Below are 24,033 nucleotides of genomic sequence, written 5' to 3' on the forward strand. Positions count from 1 at the left end.
ACCTTTAGTCTTCCAAGACTTTAGACTCAGACCGCTCCTCAGCTGGTTTTTAAGGCTGACCGTCCTCTTCGTTTCCTTTCTTCTTCCTGTCAGACAATCAGCATGCTCATTCAACTCGTCTCCCAATCAACTAGTCAGACTCTATCATGCGCCCCTGACGAGCCATAAGAACCGCTGCATCCCTGTGCGCCTTGCAGTCGGGACCACCGCTCTTCCTGCAACCCAATATTCCTCCATATCGTTCTATTCCTGGCATCGTACCGCAGACCGAGTCCTAGGACCGATCTGAGGACCGTCCTGCCCAGCATTCTTCCGCCGATTCCACGCTCAACGCCGTCGTCTCGGCCCGGTCTCGATCTCTGCCCTATATCATCCCCTGCGTCTTCGCCGCACGACCAAGTCTCACGAAATTCTTCACTTGGCCACCTGACATCCATCGTCGACTCGATTCTTGAGCATACTGAGCATTCTGAGCATTACTAAGCAATACAACCCTGGGAGTACCGAGAGCGCTGCAGCAACGGTACTGAGCCCATCCAATTCCTCTTGTTGTCTCGTGATATCAAGGCCTTCATTCCATATCTTTCAAGATGGACATCCACATATAACCCGTCGAGCTCTCCCTCGTTTTTGATCTATTTTCCGAAAAGTGAGCGTTTTTTTTTCTTGTTGCGCACCTACGATACCCCTCCATATACTATTTCTCTTTTGATTCCGTGGTTTGAAAGCTACCGGTAGCTCTTCAATCCTCTGCACTTGCCATGGCGCCCAATCTATTCCTTTGCCTGCGCACCGTCTTCTGTCCCACGTACTGGTTCCAGCGTGGACAGCGCATTCAAGGCTCGATCAGCCGCGAAGAGCACTGGGACTCTCCAGTGCCTGGCATCTACAAATACATCCCCAGTCAGGGATGGCATCTCGTCTGCCGCGACGGTAGCGACTACGACGAGAAAGTTCCGATCCCTGTGGTCTACTGCCGCATCCTGCACCGGTACCTATTTGAGGACGAAGTCGACGAGCGATGCCGCTGGCATACCGTCACCCTGGACGGAGGCAAGACCGAGAAGCTCCTGTTTTTCCAGCTGGACGACGGATACACCTATGTTGCTGGATGGGACTCGAAGGGAAAGTTTATCCCGGGGCCCTACCAGCGCTGGTATCTTGACCCGGAGACCAAGACGATGCAAAAGGTCTTCTTCCCTCCGAGCTCGAACGTTTCTCGAGTCAGCATCACTTTAGACAAGCTCAATTGAACATTATTCCATACGACCATGCCTGATTTATCAGGCCTCCAACCATGCCGAGATTACGATTTTTTGCTGGACTTAATAGGGTTAGAATATGTTAGACTTTGTGATTGTGAATATTTCTTTTTCGTTCGGGTTTGTTACAACTTTGGTCGGCGTTTTATTCCTTGTGAAGTTCCTTGTGGTACTAGCGGTGTTCGGCCTGGGATAGAAAAGCGATAGAAGCGGTCCTCGTCAGCGTTGTTACGTCATTCCTCAATATTCATTCTTACCTTCTCTCTGGCCTTTTTACTCTTACCTTTTTTTTAACTCTAATATGATGGTGGCAAGACTGTTCCCACTCTATACTAATATTCTAACCGAATCACGAGTCCGACCTATGATATGATTCCGCTCCGATCCCAGCTCAGAGCCAAATGAAGCCTTGATCAACGATATATACACCTCTTTCAATTCCCAATCAGTCACCTCACCTCTTTCCTCAGATCTTACTCTCTTCTTTAACCAGCAACCTCCCCAACGCCTCCCGAATCCCTCTTTCCATTCCACCTTTTGCAGGCCTCATGACCCCCCTCTCACACCAAACATGCGTATAACCGCCAACGACCTTGACATCCTCCTCGCCCTGCTTAAAAACCCCGACCTCATACGTAACGCTCGTCGAACCCAATTTGTTCACACGCAATCCTAAATCCAGAATATCCGGGTACGAGACAGACGCAAAGTAGTCGCAGTAGGAGTTCACCATAATGGCGACTTGGCCGGACGGATTGGTGTCGTTTTTGGCTGGGGTCGAGGAAGTGTACGAGAAGGGGTCCATGCCGCACTCGGTTATCAGGTAGTGGTTGATGATCGAGTCGAAGAGCTGCGCGTAGACGGTGTTGTTCAGGTGTGCGTACATGTCGTTATCGTGCCTTGTTTGTAAAATGTTAGTGGGTGGGCGTTGTAGGCAAGAAAGAGAGAGAAGAGGTGCTGTACCATCGCGTGCGGTAGGTCTGGTGGAAGATGTAGTCCTTGCGCGTGCGGCGGCGCTTAAGGTCAATTTCTCTGGGCATAGTGGTCTTGCTCACGTCCTGGAATTGAGGGCTAAAAGTGTGATGTATGGGACAGTGCTCACTAGAAGTACCTATGTAGAATTACCGGTACGCCAAAGTGATAAGTAAAGTGAGGTTATGAAGCGAGGTAAACTTGAATATTGCTCCTGCGGGGAGATCAGCCGAGGTCCAGCTGGAGATGCCGTCACTGTTGATATCCCGGGCTTGGCCGCAGTAAGCCCAAGCCGAGCAAACGTCGATTTATGCATGTAAGAAAATCTGATGCAGTTGAATCCAAAGGAGTATACGCAGATATTCCCCGTAGGGATTTTGTTGGCGGTCGTGGCTTTACAATTTGGTCTCGTACGATATATAAACGTGGTTCGAGTTGCTTCATAAATATCAATAGGGGACACTCCACGGCCGATATATATAATTCGCTCTATGGTCCCTTACAGCAAACTTAATGGCCAGCAGCCAAGCCACGTTCACCTTTCAACGCATCGTGACCACTCTCGACTGCAAGATGAGTCTAATTACCTTCAGAGTATGCAAGAGTAGGTACCAGGTACTACTACGGGTTCGGTGAACGATAACGCCGGTCTGTAAACGGACTTACCCTATGGAGTCTTTCAAGCCATTCTCACCATGTCAGCGGGTCATTCGTTCTTTCCCAGCTGGTCTCAATCGAACGGGAATTATTTCATTTACCGGGTGCAGTCCTCGTTCTCTTCACTTTACCCAAGGCGCGCCCTTAGGAATGTTTATCCAGCCATCGAGAATGCTGCATGTTTAGCCGGAGAAGTATACATTCCTCTCGCCATTTCATTTATAACACAATCGTTCAGCTATTTACCTTTACCATAACGATTCCATCCGCTTTGCAACTCACGCCATCATGGGAGCCATGTCTCGCTGGCTCAGTGTAGCCGGGCTCACCCTCCTGGTCACGGGCAGCCATGCACAGCTTGTCAGCCGTGACGATATTCAGACCACCCTGGCGCCCCAACTCTCTGCTAACGCGGGCATCTACTTACCCCATGAAGAAATATTTCAATTGGCGACGGAGAGATGGTCGTACTACCACCCGCCCAACTTCACGATCGTTGTTGAGGTTGCTGAAGAAGAAGATGTGGCGAAGACTGTGGGTTGCTCGTGACAACTCACGATGAATTAGTCGAACACAGCTGACAAGACGTAGATCAAATACGCCAATGCCAATAACCTGCCCTTCCTTGCTGTCAACGGTGGGCACGGTTCGATCTCGTCGCTGTCGAGTATCGATCACGGCATCGAGATTTGGATGCACAAGCTCAACTTCATCCAGATCGCTCAGGATGGTAAAACGGTTACGGTTGGAGGCGGCATCAGATCGGCAGAGTTGATTCCAGCTCTCTTCGCGCAGGGAAAATACACTGGTGAGCAGCTGATCGTGAGGATTAGAAACTCGGCTAACATCTGCAGTTCATGGCGTCTGTGAGTGCGTAAGCTATCTTGGACCAGCCCTGGGTGGTGGCCACGGCACGTTGCAAGGCAAGTACGGTATGGCTTCCGACCAATTCGTATCACTACGGATTGCCACAGCAGATGGCGAGATCGTAACTGTTTCGGAGAACGAAGGAGATAGGGATCTGTGGTGGGCGGTGCGAGGCGCAGGCCACAACTTTGGAATTGTAACTTCGGTCACCTCGAAGATTTACGACGCACCAGAGCAAGGAAAGTGGGCGTATGAGCAGCTGTTATTCACCGGCAACCAGTCCAAGGAGTTGTTCGCAGCATTCAACGTGCTCGCCGATATCCAGCCTCCCGGTTTCATGGTTTGGACATACCTCGTCCGCATTCCACCCTTGCATCCAACAGAGGTAAGTCCACTCGTCTACTCTGTCAAGCCCGGCTAACACCTCAGCCTATTTACCTGGCCAACTTCATGCGTGAGGCTCTTGACGAAATCGAGCCGGAGCTTATTGACCCTTTCCGAGAGATTTCTCAAAGGCCTGCGCTTGCCAAAGCCGTCGGGCTCTATACCGACATTCCCACATGGATCAAAACGGCTGCCAACTCGAGAGGCTGCGCAGCTGAGGCCAACAAGGTGCGGTTCCCTATCGGTTTCCCGCGGTACGACCCCAAGGCACAACAGAGGCTCTTTGACGTTTTCGCAAACGGCACCGCCGAGGGTTCACCATTCAACAAATCTATGATCCTCCTTGAACAGTACTCCGCGCAGGGCGTCGAGGCTTATCCTCAAAACTCATCGGCGTACCCTTATCGGTACGACGATTTGCTAATCTCGCCCGTTATTGCCTACCTATCTGACAGCGAAGAGGAAGAGGAGGCCGCCATGGAGTTTGGAGACTTGCTGCGGAATATTCTTCTGAGGACAACCAAGAATCCAGGCGAATTGCACGCATATGTCAACTACGCTTCTGGGTATGAGGGACCCCGGGCATGGTATGGGTACGAGCCGTGGAGGCTTGAAAAGTTGCAGGAAGTGAAGAGGAGGTACGACCCGAAAGGGAAATTCTCGTTCTATGCGCCAATTCCTCTATCATAAAATGTTGAATAGGGTGTCTCTCTTCCACTACTATATATCATTAGTCCTATCTTTAATTTCTCGGGAAGGGACACTGTGGACGTACGTGTTAAATATAGTATGTGTTGGACAAGAAAGAATAAATTATAAATTTCCTGTGGCGCCAGGAACTTCCCGCAAAATAATTTGTGCCCCTCCCCTCCATACTTTCCAGAACCCAGCAACCTTACCAACAACACCGTTATCCCTTCTGGCGCCGTCTGCTCGAATCGCCGAGTACCTCGTTCGTCGAGGTAAATTTCCGGCTCCCATCATGTCTCTTGTCCCCGTCGACACCACGCTGAAGGTGCCTCCTCCGGACCCTGTTCAGGAACCACCCAAGGTGGCTATCACGCCATGTGAGGGACTGCCGGTACGCTATTATTTCGAAGGAGGGCTGCGTCGCGTGTATCCGTACCACTACACCTACAATACATACTGCAAGGAACGCTGGCGAAACAGGGAGTTGATAGACATCTTCACCTCTGAATTCCGCGACCGCGAACCCGGCTACTACGTACGTTCACATCTACAGAAAATCCTCCAAACATCCGCTGACATTTCATAATAAATTAGAAAAAAGCCCTCGAAAGCGGCAACGTCTGTGTGAACGGTAAGCCCGCCGGCCCGCACACCGTTCTAAAAAATGGCGAGGTCATCTCGCACACCCTCCACCGGCACGAACCCCCCGTAACCGGAAACGAGATCGGCATCATCCATGAAACCGACGATTTATTGGTTATCGACAAACCAGCGGGCGTCCCCGTGCACTCAACGGGACGGTACCACTACAACAGCGTGATGGAGATCTTGCGGATCCAGAATGGAGGCGCATATGTGCCGCGCCCTTGTAACCGCTTGGACCGGCTGACGAGCGGTGTCATGTTTGTGGGCAAGACAGCGCAGGGGGCAGATCGGATGACCGTGAAATTAAAAGAACGCACCGTGCAAAAGGAGTATGTTGCGCGTGTGAAGGGGCGATTCCCCGATGGTGTTGTCGTTGTCGACCAGCCGATTATGAGTGTCAGTCCAAAGGTTGGACTGAACCGGGTCAGAGCAACGGGCAAAGAAGCCAAGACGAAGTTCAGGCGGCTGGCGTATTATCCGCCGCCGTCTCCTACTACATCTACTTCCGACGAGGGTGAGAATGCTAGACCAGCAACACCGCCCCCTTCGTACGTCAACGAAAGCGAAGGCTACAGTATTGTCCACTGTTTTCCGCTTACTGGCCGCACGCATCAGATCCGCGTGCATCTGCAGTTTCTGGGACACCCGATCAGCAACGACCCGATTTACAGCAATAGACGCGTGTTCGGGCCTGACCTGGGGAAGAATGACTCGTCGGCGGATTTGGACGAGGAAATTATCGATCGGCTGATGGCAATGGGGCGCACGGAGGTCCCGGATATAGGGCCCGTTGAAACGCCGAAACCAAAGCCAGCGCCGTCCACAAAACCGTCCTCAGAGCAACCGTCAGGAGAGCAAAGCACAAGCTCAGGCAAAGGCGAGGACAAGGACCAGGTCTCCTACCGAACGCACTTCACAACACCTCCTCTTCTCCCGCCGGGGACCTCAGCATCCGTTGTCGAAGCAATAATGACAAAAGAGCACGAGGCGGCCGTGGCCGAATACCAAAAACGCAAGGGTGAAAGACTTTCCGGCGAGAAGTGCGACGTATGCGGGACAGAGCTGTATACCGACCCAGGTGTGCATGAGCTAGGTATATTTTTACACGCGGTTGCGTACTCGGATGCCCACGGCGAGTGGAGCTACCGCAGTAAGATGCCCAGTTGGGCACGCCCGCCCAAGGGCGTCGAGGGACCGACGGAGGTGCCGGAGTGGGTTGAGGAGGAAGAAGGAAAGGAAGTCGTTGTTGGTGATGGGGTAGTGCCAGACATTGGAGTTGATGAGGGGGATGATTCGAAGAAGAATGAGAAGGGAAACGGCAAGCAGGGTGTTACGGCGTTGGTTGAGGGTGTGGGCATGATTGATATCTCGGCGGCAAGGCAGGCCGAGGAGTCTGAGGATGTTGCAACAGCTGGTGCTGGGACTGCATGAGTATTAGTTATGGGTGATTGTTTATGGGCGAAGGCCCAGAGATAAAGCGCTTGTTTGTTTGTTTGCGTGCATGTTGCATCAAGTGGGAGTTGAATTGGGCTCAATGCGTTCGCTTGACGTTTTCGTTTACTCCGGATACCGATTGGAATATACCCAGAGTCAGACCTTAGACAATAGACTACGCTGTCAATCCGATGTACTGTCTGAGAGCACCATAGGAACGAGGAAATCCATCCACTCCACAATTTTCATGCCTGACACCGATGGAACAGACAGAGCAAGTCTTAGCAAAAATAAACCGAGAAGACCGCGAATCCATTCAACAACTCATTTGGTATTTAAATGGATAGATGGATGGTAGGGTATGTATAACAAAATCGACCCGTGCCATATTCCACCCCTTGTCCTTGTTCGATGGACTTCCTCCAGCCCAGCTCAGCCCAGTCCATTCGTCCGCGACCGCAACCGTAACCGTACCGCAGAGCCCGCGCTTTATCAATTCATTCCCAGAATCATTTTCGCTTTTTTTCGTTTCAATCAATCGCAACGCTCTCCATTTAAGCCTCAGTAGTGACACGGCCACGGGGGTTGGTGACCTTGACACCGAGGGCCTTGGCCTTGGCGATGATGTCGACGCGCTTGCGGGAGGAGACAGCGGAGGCGATCCTAGAGTAGAGCATATTAGTCCTCCAATCGAGATGGTCAAATTCACAGGTCTAGGATTGTGGGACGCACTCAGCAGCGTAGGTGCGGTTGTGCATGAGGAGGAGCTCGACGTCCTTAACGTTGTGAACGAGGAAAGCCTTGTGGCCGGAGGGCATCATGTGCTTGGTCTTCTTGTTGCTACCGTAACCGATCTATTCAGGTATCAATTAGTCTCGCTGTTCATCTTTTTCATGTTTCGATTTAAATCGAACTTGAAAGCGGATTGTGGCGGGGGACGCACAGAGGGCATGGGAATGTTCGACTTGAAGCGTCTGCGGACACGGTTGTCGATACCCTTGGGCTTGCGCCATGACTCCGGCACGCACTTGAAGCGGTCGGACTGGTGACGGGTGAAGCGCTTGGTGCCTGTATAGATGATCAGTCAGACTTGATCATATAAACTTGTGGTTGACCCGAGTCGTTCGTCGATTATATCTTCCATCCCAATTTCAAACAAAACCAATCGAGCGATCAAAAGATTTTCCAGTCAACCTCCGCTTTTCGTTTTGTGCTATTTTTCAATCCTCCTCTTCCACTCTCAAGGCAGGGCAATGGGTGATAGGTGGTGGTGACATACGCTTCTTGACGATAGGGACGTGCTTCTTAGCGAGGACCATCTTCACGCAATTGTTAGCATCAATGAAATCTCTTGGACGAGCAGAGTCAAGCAATGAATATACCTTGTCGTTTGTCCCGTTGGCGCTGGAGTTGTCGAACGGTCGAAATCGGTCTCGAAATTTCGCGCTGAGGGTTGGCCGCCCGAGACTGCCAGTGACCCCGTTAGTGCCCTTTGCTAAGCGAGCGGGATGACCTGTGGGCACGTGATAGGGTTACTGGGCCCTGCCCTACGACTTTCTGATTTTGACTTAGATCATCCATTTTAACTAGCCTAGCCTTTTCTAGAACTATACTTTCAGTCCCCGTCATGAAGATCATGTTCACTCTTGCAATTTCAAGGTCTTCCTTCCACCATCCTCGCCGCTTCTAAACATCATCTCCAAAACCTCCAGATCCGCCAACGCCTCATCCGGCACTAACTTCTTATTCAACTCTCCATTAACGATCGACTCTCCAAATGCTTTGACTTCCTCTTTGACACCGACCCCCTCAAAAGGGATTTCGGTCGCAACACCGTTTACGGTCAATCGATCATCAACCAGCGACACCACACCCTTCTCGCACGTAAACTCCAGCACGGAGTCCTTGAATTCAGATCCGAATGAAAGGCTGAATACACCCGCGGCGCCGGATGCTGTCGTCAGCAGCGCGTCGACCGTATCTATAGGAGGCAGGTGTTCCTGTAGTTGGCTTGTCTGCGCGGTCAGACTTTTAAGACTGTTCTTTCCGCGACCAAGGATGAGCCGAACACCAGCGACGGTATGGATGCCGCCATCAAGGAGGAATCCACCTTGGTATTCTGGGATTTTACGCCAGGGTGTGTCTATACCAGGTTAGCGTGTCGCCTCGACGAATGCCACTGTAGACTGTAGCTTCAACTGAGAGAATGGGACTTACTAAAGTACTTTCCCTCCGTCCCAACCTTATTTCGCACGACGACTCGGAAGGTCTTCACCCCCCCCAGTTTCTGCACCTCCTCCGCTGTCTTCAGCCACTTGCGAATGAAGCGGAAGTTTTCCGCGACACCCCAAAACGTCTTGGACTTGTCAACGTTGGCGTTGTCATTGTACCATGTCATCAGGTCCTGCGCGGTAGCAAGGTCCTTGGCGATCGGTTTTTCGGACAAAACGTGCTTCTTAGCAGCCAGGGCTTCCTTGATATATGCCGGTTGCGCGACAATGGGGAGGCTATCAAAAGTCAGCGCTTCCTCTAAACCCAGTTGTAACACCTCCCGGGCTCAGCGTTTCAACACCGTAGACCCTTAGGGACAAATCTAGGCTATGACTCGGGTGTAAGAGCCTGGGAGAGCAGGTTATACGCACGCCAAAATAACAGCTCCGATATCTTGTCTCGCAAGGAGATTTTGATAACTCTTCCCTGCGCCTGAGTCATCCGAATACAGATCGACACCCTCAAGGCCCTCTGCCAGACCCTGCGCGGATTTTAGGGAGCGCGAGTATATGGCTTTCAGCGAGAGCGTAGGCGCTTCTTTAATTGCGGGCTGGATTCGAAATCGTTAGTATTCAGTACCAAGTCAATGCGCTGGCCAATACGCTGAAAATGACAGGGCATTCAGATGGTGCATTGTAAGGTGACGTACGAGATGTTGCTCCCGGGCAAAGATGCCTAATATGTTGTTAGTTTCATGAATAGTGATTGAGAGGTTAAAGAACTAACCGCTGCCGATGATAGCGACGCCAATGGTCATTTTGCTCGGTTCTTGAAGTAATCTTGATAGATGAGGGAGTAGGTATTCAAATGAGGTTTCCTTGATCTGATCTGTTGGCGGTCGGAAATATATATTTGATGATGGACAAGGTGGGGGTAGCTGTCATCATGGATTCAAACAAGGCCCAGGCTTCTGACCCTGCGTATTGTCGGCTGAACCCGATCTCGCTCCGCTCCAAAGTAGGTAAGACCATGGCTAATCCCCGAAACCTGTCCGGATGCATTGGGGCAGAGTCGCGATAGCCCATCAGCCCGTTGCTTTATGGGCTGAATTATACTCACTTACCTAAATATGCACGTCATCGGTATCGTACAGTCGCTTCTCTCCATGCTTCAAACCCCTGCTAATCTTTCATGATACTAAGGACGTCCCAAACCAGATTGAAAAGCATATACTACAGTCCGAAACGACGAGCCCATAGTGCTTAAGAGATTGTTGCCAGAGGATTGCCCCTTGTTCGCAGTTGCAGTGAGCCTGGACGGCTGTGTGCCTGACTACATACCAACTACAGTCTCTGACAAAATATGCGGTCTCAAGTCCGCTACAACCGCTCAAGTGGCCACCACTGCGACTCAGATGAAAAGCCTCTGGTGCGGTGCGCTAGACATCTCGAGCCGTCTTCGTTGTCAGCCTCGTCACTACCCTCGTATCAGTCTTCTACGCGGTTTAGTCCAGCGCAAACTCAGCAACTTCCGGCAAGAACATTAAGAAGGGGCTAGCGGGCTGATTGTATTGAGTGAGCACCCAAGCATTCTGTCTGCGACTGCCTCGATAGGCTCTCCCTGCAAGCAACAGCGCCCGCGCCAGTGCGTCCCTCGAATACTGGAGGCTGATATTTCATCCTAGGATAGACCAGAAATTGCTACCTTTCTGATCTACGTCCGGATTTATAAAGGTCAAATCAAGCGCGTAGAGAATGCTTTCCCCCTGGTTTGGGGTCTCCCACAAGCGGTGCCCCCGCATTCCTATGCTCGGCTGGTATACACCGCAAGCCCCTGTCAATGCGAAGGGGACAGCCACCCGTTCTTTGCACTCTGCAAGCTTCCGTGGCCGCACAAGGTCGTATCATTTTGAAGCCTTGCCGCGCCAGTATGTAAGGTCCTGGGTGGATGAGGGCGGGTGAAACTGTATGATTTGCATAAGCTATTGTCAGTAACCAATAATATATCATCATGGTAGAAACAGTAGATGGGCTCTGCATGTAGGGCTGGCTTGAACTACACAGTACATGCGCAAGGAGGAGTTTCTGTAAGAATGAGGCTGGAGAGGCTGGGGCAGGCTAGCAGAGTATCAAGATTCAACAATGCGAGCTGTGCAGAAGACAAGGATATGTTTGCTGTACACTTGCGTGATTGCAGATGATTTCGATGGTCTTTTAAATCGTGAATTTCCAGAATATCAGTCTAGATCATTGATGATGACCCATCACAAATGGAAAGGAAGTCATGGTGGGGATGCACGTGTTCGTTGTGGAGGACTAAATAGCCGTTGGACAACTTGAGGGGTTAGACAGCGACACCTCGAATAAATAATCCCAGCCAGGAATGGGATCGAAACGATCGACAATCATACCTGAAGGTCTCCAAACATTGAGCCTACTCCTTCTACGCCGTAGACGAAGATGCCAGCGCACCCCTGACTCGCACTGAAACCCTGACAGACAGACTATTGACGCTGGTGGCTATAATTAGGCTGTCCCTGCGTTTCGGTTGGTGTTCCAGCCTTCAGTCACAGGCTGTCCTTTGATTCTGCTCCTTAAATCCTTCACCTCCACCGTGCACTCCGCAGTTTGAATTTTATTCTGAATCTTACTCTTGTTATTGTTCTTTTTCATGGCTTGATGATACGTTCCGCTACTATAGTATAATGGCGACAACCACAGCAACCGCGTATACACCCACAACGCTAGTCAGCGTGCCTTCGACCTTTGGGACTAATTGTCCGACCTGCGGCCAGGCGCCGGGGTCGCAGTCTCACCCCGCAGAACCCACGCGGCGCCGGGTGAAGGAGTTGGAAGGCCAGGTACAGTTTCTGAATGTGCAGGCTGCGGAAATGTGTAAGTTGGCTTCTATCTTGATCAAGATTCCCGCGGGAACTGCTCCGCTAACTCTATGTTTACAGCAGAGAAACTGCTCGAATACGAAGCGGAATTACGACGACTCCGTGCCCAAAGCCAAAACCAAGGCCAGAACCAGCCGTCTAGCTTCACCTCGAGAAACGGCCTCTCGATATCGTCTACCTCGACCTCCTCGCATTCGCCGTCGAACTCGCAGTCTCAATCACCCCCGCAAGTCCAGCAGACCCAGAGCCGCCTCTCATCCCTTGCCTCGCTCCTCCCCTACCGCCGTCCCAGCTCAGCGTCCTCCCAGCCGCAGTCGCAGTCACAACCACCGGCATCGCCGGGAGCGCAACAATGCCAGCTGCTTCCGTTCACTCAATCCCCGCCTCCGCTCTCACAACCGCGCACCGACACCCCAACACCACGCCCCTCCTTTGAAGAAACCCTCGAGCTTCAGAACGCGCTAAACCGCGAGCAGAGCCTGCGCAAGGCAGCAGAGACCCAACTTACGCAAGCAAGCACCGAGCTGGAAGAACTGACGGCGCAGCTGTTTAGCCAGGCGAATGAAATGGTTGCGCAGGAGCGCAAGGCGCGGGCTAGGCTGGAGGAAAGGGTCGCGGTTTTGGAGAGACGGGATATTGAGAAAAGGAATCGATTGGAGAGGTTGGAAAAGGCGATGGAGAGAGTTGAGAGGATTAGGGCGTTGGTTGGGTAGGCTTTCTTTCGGTCTTGCATTGCTCAATAAAGCGCGCTGGAGGAGTGGAGTTGGTCTTCTTGCTTTTTGGGCTCTGATTGATATATATACCCTGAGACTCGCTGTTTGTGTCTGGACTTGTTTATTTTATTTGCGATGGACGGGATTTACGAGTTATGATTACGTGCATGGTTATGGATGGATACGGATATGGATACCTGGGGTCAATTTTTTCTTTTGGTTCGATATGGATTCAGGCGTTATATACTCCTAGCTATTGATTATATATTATTCAAGGACTCACTGAGCTTTTCTTAGTCCCCTTGACCCTCCTCTACAGTCTCGACTTCCTCCAATATACTCACGTCTATTTTTAAACAACGTCCCAACATACTTGTAACCCGAGATAATCCACGACCACCCCTACCAGACCTATTCTTGGATATCCTACTCCCGCCCTCCCTTCGTTGCCGCCGTTGTCGTGACAAGCAAACCCACCGCTGTAACCGCACTAATCCCCCCAAAGACACTAACCATAACATTCCAACCCCAGGAATCAACCAACCACCCAGCCACAAGCGGTCCGGCAACCTGTCCCCCACTCCAAGCAGCATTGAACAACCCGTACGCCTGCGCCGTGCCTCCCTTCTCCCCAAAAATCCCAGGGCACAGCCGCTCCTTCGCCTCAATGGCTCGGGTAACTTCCACCATCAGCGAGACGGACTTCAGCGCTGCAGCAAGGCCCGCGAAGAAGAGGAGGAAATAGAGGATTATTTGATCGCGGAGGGCATTGGATGATACGAGGCGGAGGAGGAAGAATGCGGGCACGTCAATAAGAAAGCCCAAAATGGCGATTGGACGGCTTCCGTGCTTGTCGACGGCGGAGCCGATAAGTGCGGATAGGAAGGAGGGGAGGAAAAGGGGTATAAAGCATAGGCCTATTCCGAGGGGTGTCATGGAGAATGTGGAGCGGACGTAGAGGGGGAGAACCTGCGGGCATTAGATTTACAACAAATCATCGAGGTGGAAGAGTTGGGAGGAAGCGTACAGAGTCGAACGAGGCCCAGGCCATTGCTTCGACGAGGGTTGCTTGCAGGACGATGAGGAGGGTGACCGAGCACATCATGCGGAGTATGCCGGGCATGGAGCTCCTTGTGGGTGTTGAGCCCTCTGCGACGGACTTGGAGGTCGAATGCCGGCTCTGAGATTCGAAATCGCGTGGGTGTTCATGTACCCTCGGGATGGATTCGTATGCAGAGGCAAGCGTAGTTGTGGCCGGGGACATGAGCCTCTCTGTTTCTGTCCCTGACTCGGACCCCGATACGGAGTGGGCGTCGTCAATCCATCTGTTGGCGTTCTTGCGTTCGATCATCATCAATCGCAGCGCAATATCCACGAAGATGAGTGCAATTGCTAGCCCGAAGACAGCGTGGTAACCTGCTTTGGAAAGACTGACCGAGGACCATCAGCTCAATAATTCTTCAGAGGTTAAGAAATTCAGGGAGAGGACTTACACAACTCCTCCAATAAACGGCCCCATAACAGTACCTACAGTCATAGCCGTCGAGACAATCCCCATTGCCGCACCAACCTGGTCCTTCCCCATTGTATCTACGATGAGTGCCATGCCCACCGTCCAAACGACGGCACAGGAGAGACCCTGGAACGTGCGCGCAATGACCAGCGCTTTTATTGTGCGCGCGAACCAGAACACCACCGTTGACCCGGCTAGTGCCAGGAGGCCGACCATGAAGGGTGCTTGGCGAGAGGAGGTTTTGTCTGCGAGGTAACCGAAGAACGCTGCTGGCTCAGTGAGTATTGGAGGTGGTGTGCGTATACATAATAAGAGACGCGGGAATGGATAGACTCACGAGAACCGACAAAGAGCGCCCCTCCAAAAGCTGCGAGAAGGATAGAGATCCATTTCTGTACTAGAGTCTGTGAGTTGAAACTCTGCTGGTGCTGGGTTGAAAAGACATACATTCGTCCTCTGGAATGGAGACTCTAGTCTTCAATACATCAGGCAGGATAGGTATGATCTATGCCATGAGCTCTGGTAAGCATTCGCCAGTTCTAAAGATGCGTGGACCGAGTATGTACGCACCATGCCATATATAAAGACGTCCTAAAGGGCTAGTCAGCAATCAAGGTAAAAAACATCCAGAGCAGAACAAACCGTGAAGACCGCAATGGCCACAACCCAGGTAACAAAGGCTTTGGACGAGCGAAGCTCCACCATCCATGGCGCGGACATACTATCGGAGGGTTCCATGTTTGGCTCCTGCTGCTGACAAGACCGGCAAGGTGAAGATCCAGGATCGCTGAGCAATTGCCCCGCCATGATGTTTGATGGCCACAATTGACTCGACAACTTGTTCCTACAGCTGCGCTATGGGGTTTGAGAGAGAGGAAAGAAGGAGCAAGGCACAAGGAGCAAGGAGAGGAGAAACATTCTGAATGCTCAGTCCAGGCGTGGATTTGGAACTCGGGACTCGGGAGGAGTTGCGGCTGGCTGGGCTGGCTGACGGCTGATGGCTGATGGCTGATCAGGTGGGATAGTGGAGGGGTGTGCAATTGTGTGCATGCGAGCAAAGAACGAACCCCAATCGACATGAAATCCTTCCCGAAATCGATCCACCGTCGCTGTGCTTGGCGTCGTTTATGCAAGTCACGGAGTTGAGATTCTCCCTCACTTTTCCTCCGCCTCCATGGCAGATCATGCATGCATGTCCTCACGATTCTTTTGACGCAACTGCACTCTTGGAAATCCTCAGACCTCAGCGTCATCTCGGAGTGGGTCGAAGAAGATATCACCTTCCACCCAGCTCCGCTTTATAGATAAGGAAATCCATCCGCCGCAGATATATAGACAAAAACACCAAGGCATCAACTCCCCCAATTCGCCAGGCCGTCACGCAACAAAAAAATGCCACAGCAGACGCTCAAGTGTTAGCGACCGTTCTCTGACCCCTGGCCACCTGCATAGCCGAGCCCTTTCCCCGTATTCCAGACCAGATGGCGGACGCCATTTAATGAGTGAAACGCTAACGGGAGAGCGACGCCGAACATAATTGTAGTGTCAGACACATGCGAGAGCATACTGAGTGTCGCGATCAGCGAATCAGAACTGGTATTCCACCTTGTCAATAACCAGCAGAGGAGTGCCCTCGCGCGAGGTAGAGACCACGTGAGAGCCCCAATCAAATGGTTAGAATTGCGACACTGGCGATTTAGCTGAGTTAGAGGTTGTAGATAGAGATATGCCGCGAGACGGGTTTGATTGAGGCGTTGCCTTGCGAAGAGTGGACGAGGATTTGGTTCAGTGAGGCGGAAGGAGGTGGCAGGAGCTGAGGCAAACATTAGACTTAGCACCAGTCCTGCTGACGACAATCAAGGATGAAAGTCGAGGGTGCTTACCTCGACAGCCAAACAGGCAGTTGTGGCGTGAGCATCATTGAGAGACGCGACAGCTTCCTGCAGCTGTAGCTCGACCAACACGGACTAGGATTTACACCGAATGGAAGTGAGTTCGCATGCGAATACGAGAACAGGAGGGGGATGCATGCATGCATACTACAACCGTGTAGCGGTCTCAGCTGGAGCCGAATAGCAAACATTGTTTAGCAGGTTGATTGGAGACGGGGTGCTCGTCTGTCGTGGATCGCCGGGGAGGGAAGCGAGAAGGCCTGTGGATGTGTTGAAGGTCACTTTGTTTGGCTGATCCCCTCCGCACCCCTGCGCCAGTGCAAGCATCTAGCCTTTCTGACTGCAGACTAACATCAAGTATCCTTGTTCGTTATCTTTACAGGGTGTAACGAGCATCGAGCATTGAATCGTCAAATCACCATCGTGGGTCTAGAAAAGGGGGACAGTATTACTTCATAGGCGCTCTCATGCTCAAACAGTACATCTCTAGCCTCGTTTACTCGTTGGCATTGATTGAGCCTACCAGTGTGCAAGAGCCTGAAAAGGCGGATCGACGATAACTTGGCGGCTCTGGCTGTCAATCTACTGCAACGATCACCATTGGTCATCTGAAGCTGACGCCCAATGGGGATATTAGAGGGGCTTGTATAAACCGGAAAAAAGGAGAACTACTGGGAACGGATAACAGGTAACAGATCCATTAACATATCGTGCTCTCTTCATTCTCTGTGCGCATCATGTTGAGTCGTGATCCTATTCGCATCGCATGGCTGTCTCGTAACGAGGACATGGCATCTCTGTCAAAGAACAAGAAATTGAGACTCCACACGCCCACCAGGACCCAGACCAAACAAGACAGAATTTGAGGGGAGAGGCGGGCGACAAATATTCCCCGGAGAACCAGCATTCCCTTCCCTCCACTTCGGACTCAAACAAAACAGTACCGGTAGGGTCAAGGAAAACAAGAGAAGGAAAAGATGGCAGACAAACTTTTCGACATGCGCGACAATACAAGACGGCTAGACGTAAACATCATAGATCTAGCCTGCGAAAGGAGATGCTGGTACTAACAGAACCAAGGGACAAGGCAAGACGATAGGTAGAGATAGAAGAGGGGAGGAGGGCGGTATGGTAGAGGTAAAATGAGAGACAAATGGCTATCAACGTAACCAAAAGGCATCCCGGCTGTGCAAAGAGAAGAAACATCGGCGATTGATTCGGTCAATGTACAGAGTCCTTCTGCAGACGCGATGCTTCGGTCGACTGATGATAAGTTCAAACGGGGTATCCATGAATCTATGCAAAGTTACGGCCACCACGGCGGTTGTTGCGCGGTTTTGAGCTGACGGTGCTCCAGCCCTCGTCGTCACCTGCGTTCTCCGTCGAGGTAGGTCCAGCCCTCCAGGAACCGTTCATCTTATCATCGGCCTTCGGGGCTTCCGCAGCAGCGGCACCGCCTTCAGCCTGCTGTTCAGGATCTTGGTCGGCGCTCATACCGCTCTCATCCTCACCGGCCCGCCGGAGGATCTCAAAGTTACCGCCACCCCGAGGAGTATCCTGCTGATCCCGGCCGTTGGGGTCAAGGGTCGAGACGGGCTTCTCGGATTTGGCCGCCTCCTTGGCAGCCTTCTGCCTCTCTGCCTTCTCGGCCTTTGCCTTCTCCTCAGCTTCCTTCTTCTGGCGCAGAGCTAGTTGGCGCCGTTGTTCAACTTCCTTCTCTCTGGCAGCGGTATCAATGGGACGAGCACCGCCGAAGATGCTAGACTTTGATTCGGTGCTGGGGCTGGGGCTCGCGGCGGCGTCAGTCACGGTCCGCTTCTGAAGGTTGAGCTTCGGTCTTGTGGCGGGGGCAGGGGCAGCGGCCGGCACGGCAGCAGCGGGAGAGGGGGAGGGGGGGTTGCTGGGTTGCTTGGCGGCATCGGGCTTCATTCTGGCTCTCCACTGGTTGTCCAATTCGGCGGCAGTGGGGGCGCGTTCCTGGAATTCGCGTCTGGGAGGACGTGAGCCGTCCTGAGAGCGTCCCTCACCCCAGGCAGGCGAGCGGGTTCGGAAACCCGCATTATCATCGTTACGGGGACGGCCTTCCCTCATAGGCGGAGGAGAAAGAGGACCCTTGCGTTCCCAGTTCGAGAAGTCACGGACCTTGCCGTCGCTCTCAAAACCACCACGGCGTCGAGGTTCGCTGCCGGCGTCAGAGAGGTTGTCGAGGTTGCGACCGAAAGAGGCGCGATCCGGCACTCGGCGCGGAGGAGCAACATCTGGGAGAGGGCCCCGGCGGGTCCAGTCAAGTTCCTTCACATCACGTTCCTTGGCTGTAACCTGTTAGTACCATGTACAAGTATATGCTCGGGAAAAACATACGAGGCTCTGCAATGCTGACGCGGATCGCTCTTCCCTGAAGAGTCGCTCCGGAGAGGTCGAGGGCCTTCTTAAGACCGTCGACAGTTTCGAATTCGACGTAACCGAAACCCTTGGGAGCCTTTGTCAACTTGTCCTCCACAATACGGACGTTCGTAACGCCGCAATCAACGAAGAGGTCGGAGATATCGCCTGAGGTGGCATCAAAGGACAAATTTCCAATGTGAGCGGTGTACGGAGGCTCTGTAGGCAGGGGAAGGGGCTCCCTCATAGCAAAGCCGCGGTCTTTCACCAGTTAATACACATATTTCTCGCCAAACCAAGCAGCGGGTCGTACCGTTGAAACTGGGTCCGCCGAAACCACCAGATGACGCAGGAGGGGGACGTCGGTCGGTTCCAAAGCTGGAGGGAGCGGGAGCTGCGGAGTGTTAAAAAGACATATCTGGCAATCGGGCAGTGTGTGCGTCTCGCGGAAGTGGTCGCTTACCGGCTACAGAGCAATCACATCAGTTAAGGCCATCAAATACCGAACAAAAGTGAATAAGCACTTACCAGGCAAGGGCATGTCCTCCATCTCATCAGCCCAAGAGCCAAAGTCTACGCTAGTTAGCCATGTGTGCGCGGGGGAGTCTCGAATTTCGGAGCGTACTCTCATCAGCCAAGAAGTTCCCGAGGGACATCTTCTGGGCCTTTTGCTTTCCGGGCGCTATACAAATTCATCTGTTAGCCTCCGACGTCCAGCCTGCACTTAAGAACGAGGCGACCGCGATGGCGAGTCGGCAGTGGGAGGGGTCGACGCACCCATGATTGCGGTTTGATCGAGATCGCGGAACGCGCTAAGGATGGACCTGCGCGCGCCTCACAGACAGGATATATTTAGCGTAGTAAGGAGAGGACTTCCTGGAGGAAGTTCTGGGGTTGAAATGTGGGTGTGCAGAAGCTCCGCGGTTGAGCAGAGGGGAAAGTCGGAGGAATTAATGCGTGAGGATAAATTTTAGTGATGACGCTAGAAAAGTCAGCCTCCAAAATGAAAAGTGTTGGTGCGCCAGACCGAGACCGAGACCCGGACTGGAGCCCAACCCAGCTGCGAACCTGGCCTGAACCCCAGGGCTGTCCGCCTCCGCCTGTTCCTGTTGGTCCATTGCGCCCTGATTGTCTAATATCTAGTATCTACTCTGCAATCCTTTCGCACTTTCATTAGATTCTGCATTTCACATCTACCTCCCGCTCAGGTTTGCCGGTCTGGTGGGCCAGAGCGTCACAATCCTGATTGGCTGCGCTTATGGCATTCACGGCACGTGATATATTGGTGCCCTGATTTTCAGGAATCAACAAAATCACTCACAAGTTTCCCACTTCCATCACACTCCTCCAGTGACTGAGGGGCTCGTTTACGAGTTTCTCCTGACCCAGCCGGGCAATATAGGGCTGCGAGCAGTAGTGGACGAGGATCAAATAATACGTTTTCCTTTTCGCTGCTCGCCATGGGTGATGTGATGAGAGTTCCTTTCCTCCGCAGGAGGTTGTGCGGTGCTCGAAGACCAAGTTTGGAGTCTTACGCCGCAAAAGAAAGCAGGATCAGAGGGATTTCAGTGATGTGGCCGACAAGACGTATTTGGACATAAACGACAAGGGTATTTGTTCTAAAATTGGCCTCTGAAGGAACTGGGTAGTGTTGATTGTGAAGAAGGAGGTGATGAACGACAGCCGGCGGAACAATGGTCAGGATGAAGACGCCTCCAGCGATATCTCACATCCAGTTCTTTTTCGCCCTGGGCGGCCCTTGATTACACCGGTTTGCCTGACCGATGGTTAGTTGGAGAGGGCTTGATCCATCGAGTATCTTCAGGTTATCTCTCGCATCGTTTGCTAACAAAAGACGAACAGTTCCCTCACTGCGCCTGGTTCAAGCAACCTGCAGCGGCGATCATTTTCAGTTTTTATGCTGTATTGGGATCTATACTGGATCCTAAAAGCACCCCGATGATACCGTCATGGTAGCTTTCTAACGCGAGTAAAAGCGGAAAGACCAGGTCTTTGGGGAATTCGCGTTGCGGCCTTCCTCCAAAGTGGATCTCTGCATCAAAGCTGCCATGATGAGCACCACCAGAGTCCGTGTAGCAGCGGTGCAGCAGGAGCTTGAAAGCGTCTGGCCCTGGCTGATCTTCTGTGAGTAAACTAGGCTTTTGGCAGAATATGCTGCTTGCACGCATCCTCCCTAGTATTACCTTCATATTCGCCACATTGTTAGTTATCTCAGCCCTGTCTATCGGAGTATGGTCCGGATAACTGCTGCCCCCGGGAGAATTTGAAGTGGATTGGCCATGGCGGTGATTGACGAGATTCTTCTGATAGACCATGGCTGATCTCTTTTTGGTTTTCGAGAAGCTTGCGAGCCGACAAAACTGCTACAATTCAGACCTCGCATCCACTTTGTCAAAGCGACAAGGAAAAAAGAAAATGGGAAACCCTCTGCATAATATTCAATGAATTTATATGGCATGATCGCTTGGCCTCCGTTCAGGTTTGGATCAACAAATCTTATTGGCCTCGGGCTCGATTCTTCTAGCACTAGGCGCTGAAAGAGCCAACATAAACATTGAAGTTATAATAGTCACATCTGTCCTGGACATCCAGCCCTCCATCGCCACCGAGGATCTCCTTGCCGTCGCGGGTGACAGAAAAGGCTTGCGAGCCGACGCCCATGGGGAAGCTGTTTGTTATAATGCCAGCATCTACATCAACCGAGAACTCCAGGGAGCCGCTGCCGACAGTCAATGTGGCCGGCTCGGTGAGCAGCGTCGTGACAAAGACACTATCCTCAAGCAAGTTGATTCCATTTGGCGGACCGAGCGGATCCTTAGAGCAGGTAACGGCCTTCGGTGTCGGTCTGTACCAGTAGACCAGCTGGTCAGACTCCACAGTGGGCTCTCTCTCTCCCGCCTTGTATGCGGCGATGTAGGGCTTGGCGATGATGCGCCATGCGTCGTGGGGGAAGTCTTTCGTCCATTGCGCAGAGCCGTCGTCAGAGTGGGCTTCTGAGTAAGGGCCTATGTAGTGGGACTCGCCGTAGTCTTTCACCGTTATTCATGTCTGCTAGTGCCAAAGGAGGGACTCACCATTCCAGGAAATGATCTCGATCAACTCTGGCTGCATTTCCAGCATCTGCTGCCAGCGGAGATGCGGGAGGTCTTCGCAGATAAAAACCCAGTTCTTGGTGTTGAAGTGTGTTGAAAACCACGGCGAGACAGCTATAGCATTGCCATCAGCGTCGTCCCAGAAGCAAAAGACTGGGTAACCCACGAGCCATATAAACCTTGTCCTTTAGGTTATTTCTGAACCTATCATCCCAAATTGTCGTCATGGGGCCCTTGATAATACTATTTCCTCCATCCGTCGGCCACGCATACCACGAAAACGCTCCGTCAATCGACGTCGTCGCGTGGCCGGCCCAGTTCGGATCCTGCAGGTTCGGAACCGCAAAGATTGGATGATCTACTGCCCTCTTGACAGGACCCCAGTCGAAACTGTCCCCGACGAACGTGCTCACTAGCGCAGCACCATTATATTGAAACTGGCCTGGATGATCGGCATAAGTTTTCATAATGGAGGTGATTCTGGCAGTGTCGCCGTTCGACCAGTATGCGAAGTCGAACGAGATAAACACCTTGAAGTCGACTTCTTCGGCGGCCTCGTATGCATATGCCAGCTGCTTGTCTGTGTAGGAGTCGATGCTGGCGCAGTTAAGAGCGAATGCGTCGATACCCGTTTCCTTGGCTAGCTCCATGTCTTGCTTCCAGTCGTCGACGGTATAGTTCTCGACGATGCCAACCTTGCTATGTCAACATCGGCAGAGTTCAATGTTGGAGAGGAGGCATACCATGAAATGCGCTGTGACATATTTGTTCGAGTCTTTGCGAATAGCGAGGCCGTTCGCTCCCGGCAGCGATAGAGCCGGAAGAGCATTGGCTAGAAAAGTTAGGGCTGCGCAGCAGCGGTGGAAGATTTTCATTGCGGCGTCAGTTGCTTGCTTGAAGCTGTGTTGCCTGGATGCGAACTTGCAATTTCCATGCCGACATTCAGGCCCATATATATACGTTGAGTAAAGAGACTTTGCGATCAGGACCATTGCCATCTATAAATTCGGTGAAATGGTCGCTCAAAGGATGGATCGCCTGACCTTCTCTAGGGTTGCACTTGGATAGGCAACCCATTACTCATGACGACCCGGCTTTTGTCCGTCTGCGCAGGAACACCAAGACATATGGGATAACGCCCCGCAGAATTTAGAGCGAGACAACGCCCCTTTGCGGGGTGCAGGTGTAGTTCAAGGCAAGAGCGAGTACTATCCCAGCGTATTTTGAGCGCCAGCTTACATTTGTCCGGAGAAGATAGTACACGAAAGCCTCAGTATCGTGCTTGACTGGCACCGCAATTTCTACATCGATTTAACACCATTTTATGGAGTTTCTCCTCCTGACTGATTGCTCAGGGTATCTTTTTTTCCATGAACATTCCAACACTTTTCATATATCTCACTTCTGGTCTCAAGCACTAGTCGAGAGATGTTAAGCTATAAGACTCGTTCGTCCTACCAGCCCACTCAGTATCCTTGCACTGTGAGGGTTATATTTCAATCATCCAAAGACCGTTCTCCTTTTGGAGTCGTGATTGCTGAGATCTACCACCAGTGTCAGGTTCAAGACGGTCTTACAAGCGCAGACGTTGCTGGTGGTCTGTACGGTCCCCATACCTCTTATGCAGCTCCTGAATGTTTATAGTCGATGCACGCCTACCACGCCTACTGTAGCATGAGTATGGTATGGGTCTCCGTTGGCATGTCTGCGGAGAGAGTTCGTTCTCATGGGCATGAGACGGCTGAATCTGACTGTGGTGCGTGATAAGATTTGCAAGCAACCCGAACTGCCGGGGGATCTTTACTCTCTTTAATAAGAACAGGAATATTTCACTTTTTGCAAGCATAGGATGTAGTGAAGTAAATAAACTGATGGGTATCGCGCGGAATTACTGGAAGGCACTTTGGCGGATGATATCAGTCACACGACTGCAGACAGCTGGGAAAACTCAATATCTGAGGTCACATTCAGATCTATTATCTAATGAGTTGGGGGAAATTAAGCCCCAAGTCCCCTGACGATGTTCCTGAACCGGTCACCGTTCGCAAGAGCCTGCTACCGGAAGACGCTCAGAAATTGCAACCGAGCCCGCATGGCCGAGGAGCCAGGATCGATATGGCTCGATATTGGAGCGACAGGGGCATATATTTTACGATTGGTTAGTGCTGAAGCAGAGCATTCCTCACGATGGCTTGAGCATTTTGATATTCCTCATACGGCGTGGCTAATTTCTATACCCTAGACCTGTAGTTATGTATTGGGCGACAGCATGGGCATGTTCTCCTGGGTCTCTTCCTGTTTAATGCTCGCTGGAAAATCTTGAAAATGTCAGTATCTCGCGTCTCTGAAGCCTTCTTTGAAGGCTACGGCTATTTTGGTGCTGTACGATTTGGCCTACC

At 51.9% G+C, this 24,033-nt stretch overlaps 8 protein-coding genes across 8 annotated transcripts; 3 read left to right on the top strand and 5 right to left on the bottom strand.

Annotated features, from left to right (window-relative positions):
• Positions 1 to 25: 25 nt before the first annotated feature.
• BDW70DRAFT_136599 (uncharacterized protein) lies at positions 26 to 1,606 on the top strand. Its single transcript, XM_073736890.1, has one exon. It carries the CDS (start codon positions 762 to 764, stop codon positions 1,251 to 1,253), a length of 492 nt encoding a protein of 163 aa, XP_073595817.1. The 5' UTR covers positions 26 to 761; the 3' UTR covers positions 1,254 to 1,606.
• An 11-nt stretch (positions 1,607 to 1,617) lies between these two features.
• Positions 1,618 to 2,382, bottom strand: BDW70DRAFT_136600 (acyl-CoA thioesterase). The gene is made up of 2 exons (XM_073736891.1): positions 2,226 to 2,382; positions 1,618 to 2,161 (listed from the first exon to the last, which is right to left on the bottom strand). The coding sequence occupies exons 1-2, from the start codon at positions 2,300 to 2,302 to the stop codon at positions 1,729 to 1,731; spliced, it is 510 nt and encodes a 169-aa protein (XP_073595818.1). The 5' UTR covers positions 2,303 to 2,382; the 3' UTR covers positions 1,618 to 1,728.
• A 797-nt stretch (positions 2,383 to 3,179) lies between these two features.
• BDW70DRAFT_168327 (uncharacterized protein) lies at positions 3,180 to 6,908 on the top strand (the record flags this gene model as incomplete). Its single annotated transcript, XM_073742434.1, has 6 exons — positions 3,180 to 3,425; positions 3,483 to 3,699; positions 3,746 to 4,143; positions 4,188 to 4,769; positions 5,158 to 5,367; positions 5,427 to 6,908. 6 exons carry the CDS (start codon positions 3,180 to 3,182, stop codon positions 6,906 to 6,908), a joined length of 3,135 nt encoding a protein of 1,044 aa, XP_073595819.1.
• A 1,597-nt stretch (positions 6,909 to 8,505) lies between these two features.
• Positions 8,506 to 10,013, bottom strand: BDW70DRAFT_136605 (Gfo/Idh/MocA family protein). Its single transcript, XM_073736892.1, has 5 exons — positions 9,909 to 10,013; positions 9,832 to 9,857; positions 9,554 to 9,732; positions 9,129 to 9,418; positions 8,506 to 9,054 (listed from the first exon to the last, which is right to left on the bottom strand). Exons 1-5 carry the CDS (start codon positions 9,937 to 9,939, stop codon positions 8,552 to 8,554), a joined length of 1,029 nt encoding a protein of 342 aa, XP_073595820.1. The 5' UTR covers positions 9,940 to 10,013; the 3' UTR covers positions 8,506 to 8,551.
• A 1,747-nt stretch (positions 10,014 to 11,760) lies between these two features.
• BDW70DRAFT_136608 (uncharacterized protein) lies at positions 11,761 to 13,033 on the top strand. The gene is made up of 2 exons (XM_073736893.1): positions 11,761 to 12,016; positions 12,082 to 13,033. Exons 1-2 carry the CDS (start codon positions 11,827 to 11,829, stop codon positions 12,732 to 12,734), a joined length of 843 nt encoding a protein of 280 aa, XP_073595821.1. The 5' UTR covers positions 11,761 to 11,826; the 3' UTR covers positions 12,735 to 13,033.
• An 89-nt stretch (positions 13,034 to 13,122) lies between these two features.
• BDW70DRAFT_54131 (MFS transporter) lies at positions 13,123 to 15,214 on the bottom strand. Its single transcript, XM_073744238.1, has 7 exons — positions 14,890 to 15,214; positions 14,818 to 14,838; positions 14,695 to 14,752; positions 14,585 to 14,644; positions 14,228 to 14,513; positions 13,762 to 14,164; positions 13,123 to 13,703 (listed from the first exon to the last, which is right to left on the bottom strand). The coding sequence occupies exons 1-7, from the start codon at positions 15,052 to 15,054 to the stop codon at positions 13,161 to 13,163; spliced, it is 1,536 nt and encodes a 511-aa protein (XP_073595822.1). The 5' UTR covers positions 15,055 to 15,214; the 3' UTR covers positions 13,123 to 13,160.
• A 1,613-nt stretch (positions 15,215 to 16,827) lies between these two features.
• Positions 16,828 to 19,451, bottom strand: BDW70DRAFT_136613 (translation initiation factor 4B). Its single transcript, XM_073736894.1, has 7 exons — positions 19,299 to 19,451; positions 19,147 to 19,203; positions 19,051 to 19,094; positions 19,012 to 19,014; positions 18,835 to 18,916; positions 18,501 to 18,782; positions 16,828 to 18,451 (listed from the first exon to the last, which is right to left on the bottom strand). The coding sequence occupies exons 1-7, from the start codon at positions 19,300 to 19,302 to the stop codon at positions 17,436 to 17,438; spliced, it is 1,488 nt and encodes a 495-aa protein (XP_073595823.1). The 5' UTR covers positions 19,303 to 19,451; the 3' UTR covers positions 16,828 to 17,435.
• Positions 19,452 to 21,068: 1,617 nt separating this feature from the next.
• On the bottom strand, positions 21,069 to 22,509 carry BDW70DRAFT_150441 (glycoside hydrolase family 71 protein; the record flags this gene model as incomplete). The annotated part of the gene is made up of 4 exons (XM_073739158.1): positions 21,069 to 21,571; positions 21,617 to 21,748; positions 21,801 to 22,329; positions 22,378 to 22,509. 4 exons carry the CDS (start codon positions 22,507 to 22,509, stop codon positions 21,069 to 21,071), a joined length of 1,296 nt encoding a protein of 431 aa, XP_073595824.1.
• Between the last annotated feature and the right edge of the window lie 1,524 nt (positions 22,510 to 24,033).

The sequence above is a fragment of the Aspergillus foveolatus genome (assembly GCF_047715535.1).
Source record: "Aspergillus foveolatus strain CBS 279.81 unplaced genomic scaffold BDW70scaffold_25, whole genome shotgun sequence".
NCBI classification, from domain to species: Eukaryota; Fungi; Ascomycota; class Eurotiomycetes; order Eurotiales; family Aspergillaceae; genus Aspergillus; species Aspergillus foveolatus.

Excerpts from the sequence above, each read along its gene's own strand:
- BDW70DRAFT_136599 (XM_073736890.1), top strand. The coding sequence starts at position 762 with ATGGCGCCCAATCTATTCCTTTGCCTGCGCACCGTCTTCTGTCCCACG.
- BDW70DRAFT_136600 (XM_073736891.1), bottom strand. The coding sequence starts at position 2,302 with ATGCCCAGAGAAATTGACCTTAAGCGCCGCCGCACGCGCAAGGACTAC. Across the intron at positions 2,162-2,225 it reads CAGACCTACCGCACGCGATG|GCACGATAACGACATGTACG; the intron begins GTACAGCACCTC and ends TTTACAAACAAG.
- BDW70DRAFT_136605 (XM_073736892.1), bottom strand. The coding sequence starts at position 9,939 with ATGACCATTGGCGTCGCTATCATCGGCAGCG. Across the intron at positions 9,419-9,553 it reads ATCGGAGCTGTTATTTTGGC|CCTCCCCATTGTCGCGCAAC; the intron begins GTGCGTATAACC and ends GACTTTTGATAG. Across the intron at positions 9,055-9,128 it reads GACGGAGGGAAAGTACTTTA|ACACACCCTGGCGTAAAATC; the intron begins GTAAGTCCCATT and ends AACCTGGTATAG.
- BDW70DRAFT_136608 (XM_073736893.1), top strand. The coding sequence starts at position 11,827 with ATGGCGACAACCACAGCAACCGCGTATACACCCACAACGCTAGTCAGC. Across the intron at positions 12,017-12,081 it reads TGTGCAGGCTGCGGAAATGT|CAGAGAAACTGCTCGAATAC; the intron begins GTAAGTTGGCTT and ends CTATGTTTACAG.
- BDW70DRAFT_54131 (XM_073744238.1), bottom strand. The coding sequence starts at position 15,054 with ATGGCGGGGCAATTGCTCAGCGATCCTGGATCTTCACCTTGCCGGTCT. Across the intron at positions 14,753-14,817 it reads ACGTCTTTATATATGGCATG|ATCATACCTATCCTGCCTGA; the intron begins GTGCGTACATAC and ends CTCATGGCATAG. Across the intron at positions 13,704-13,761 it reads CCTGGGCCTCGTTCGACTCT|GTTCTCCCCCTCTACGTCCG; the intron begins GTACGCTTCCTC and ends TAATGCCCGCAG.
- BDW70DRAFT_136613 (XM_073736894.1), bottom strand. Across the intron at positions 19,095-19,146 it reads GAACTTCTTGGCTGATGAGA|ACTTTGGCTCTTGGGCTGAT; the intron begins GTACGCTCCGAA and ends TAACTAGCGTAG. Across the intron at positions 18,452-18,500 it reads CGTCAGCATTGCAGAGCCTC|CCAAGGAACGTGATGTGAAG; the intron begins GTATGTTTTTCC and ends AACAGGTTACAG.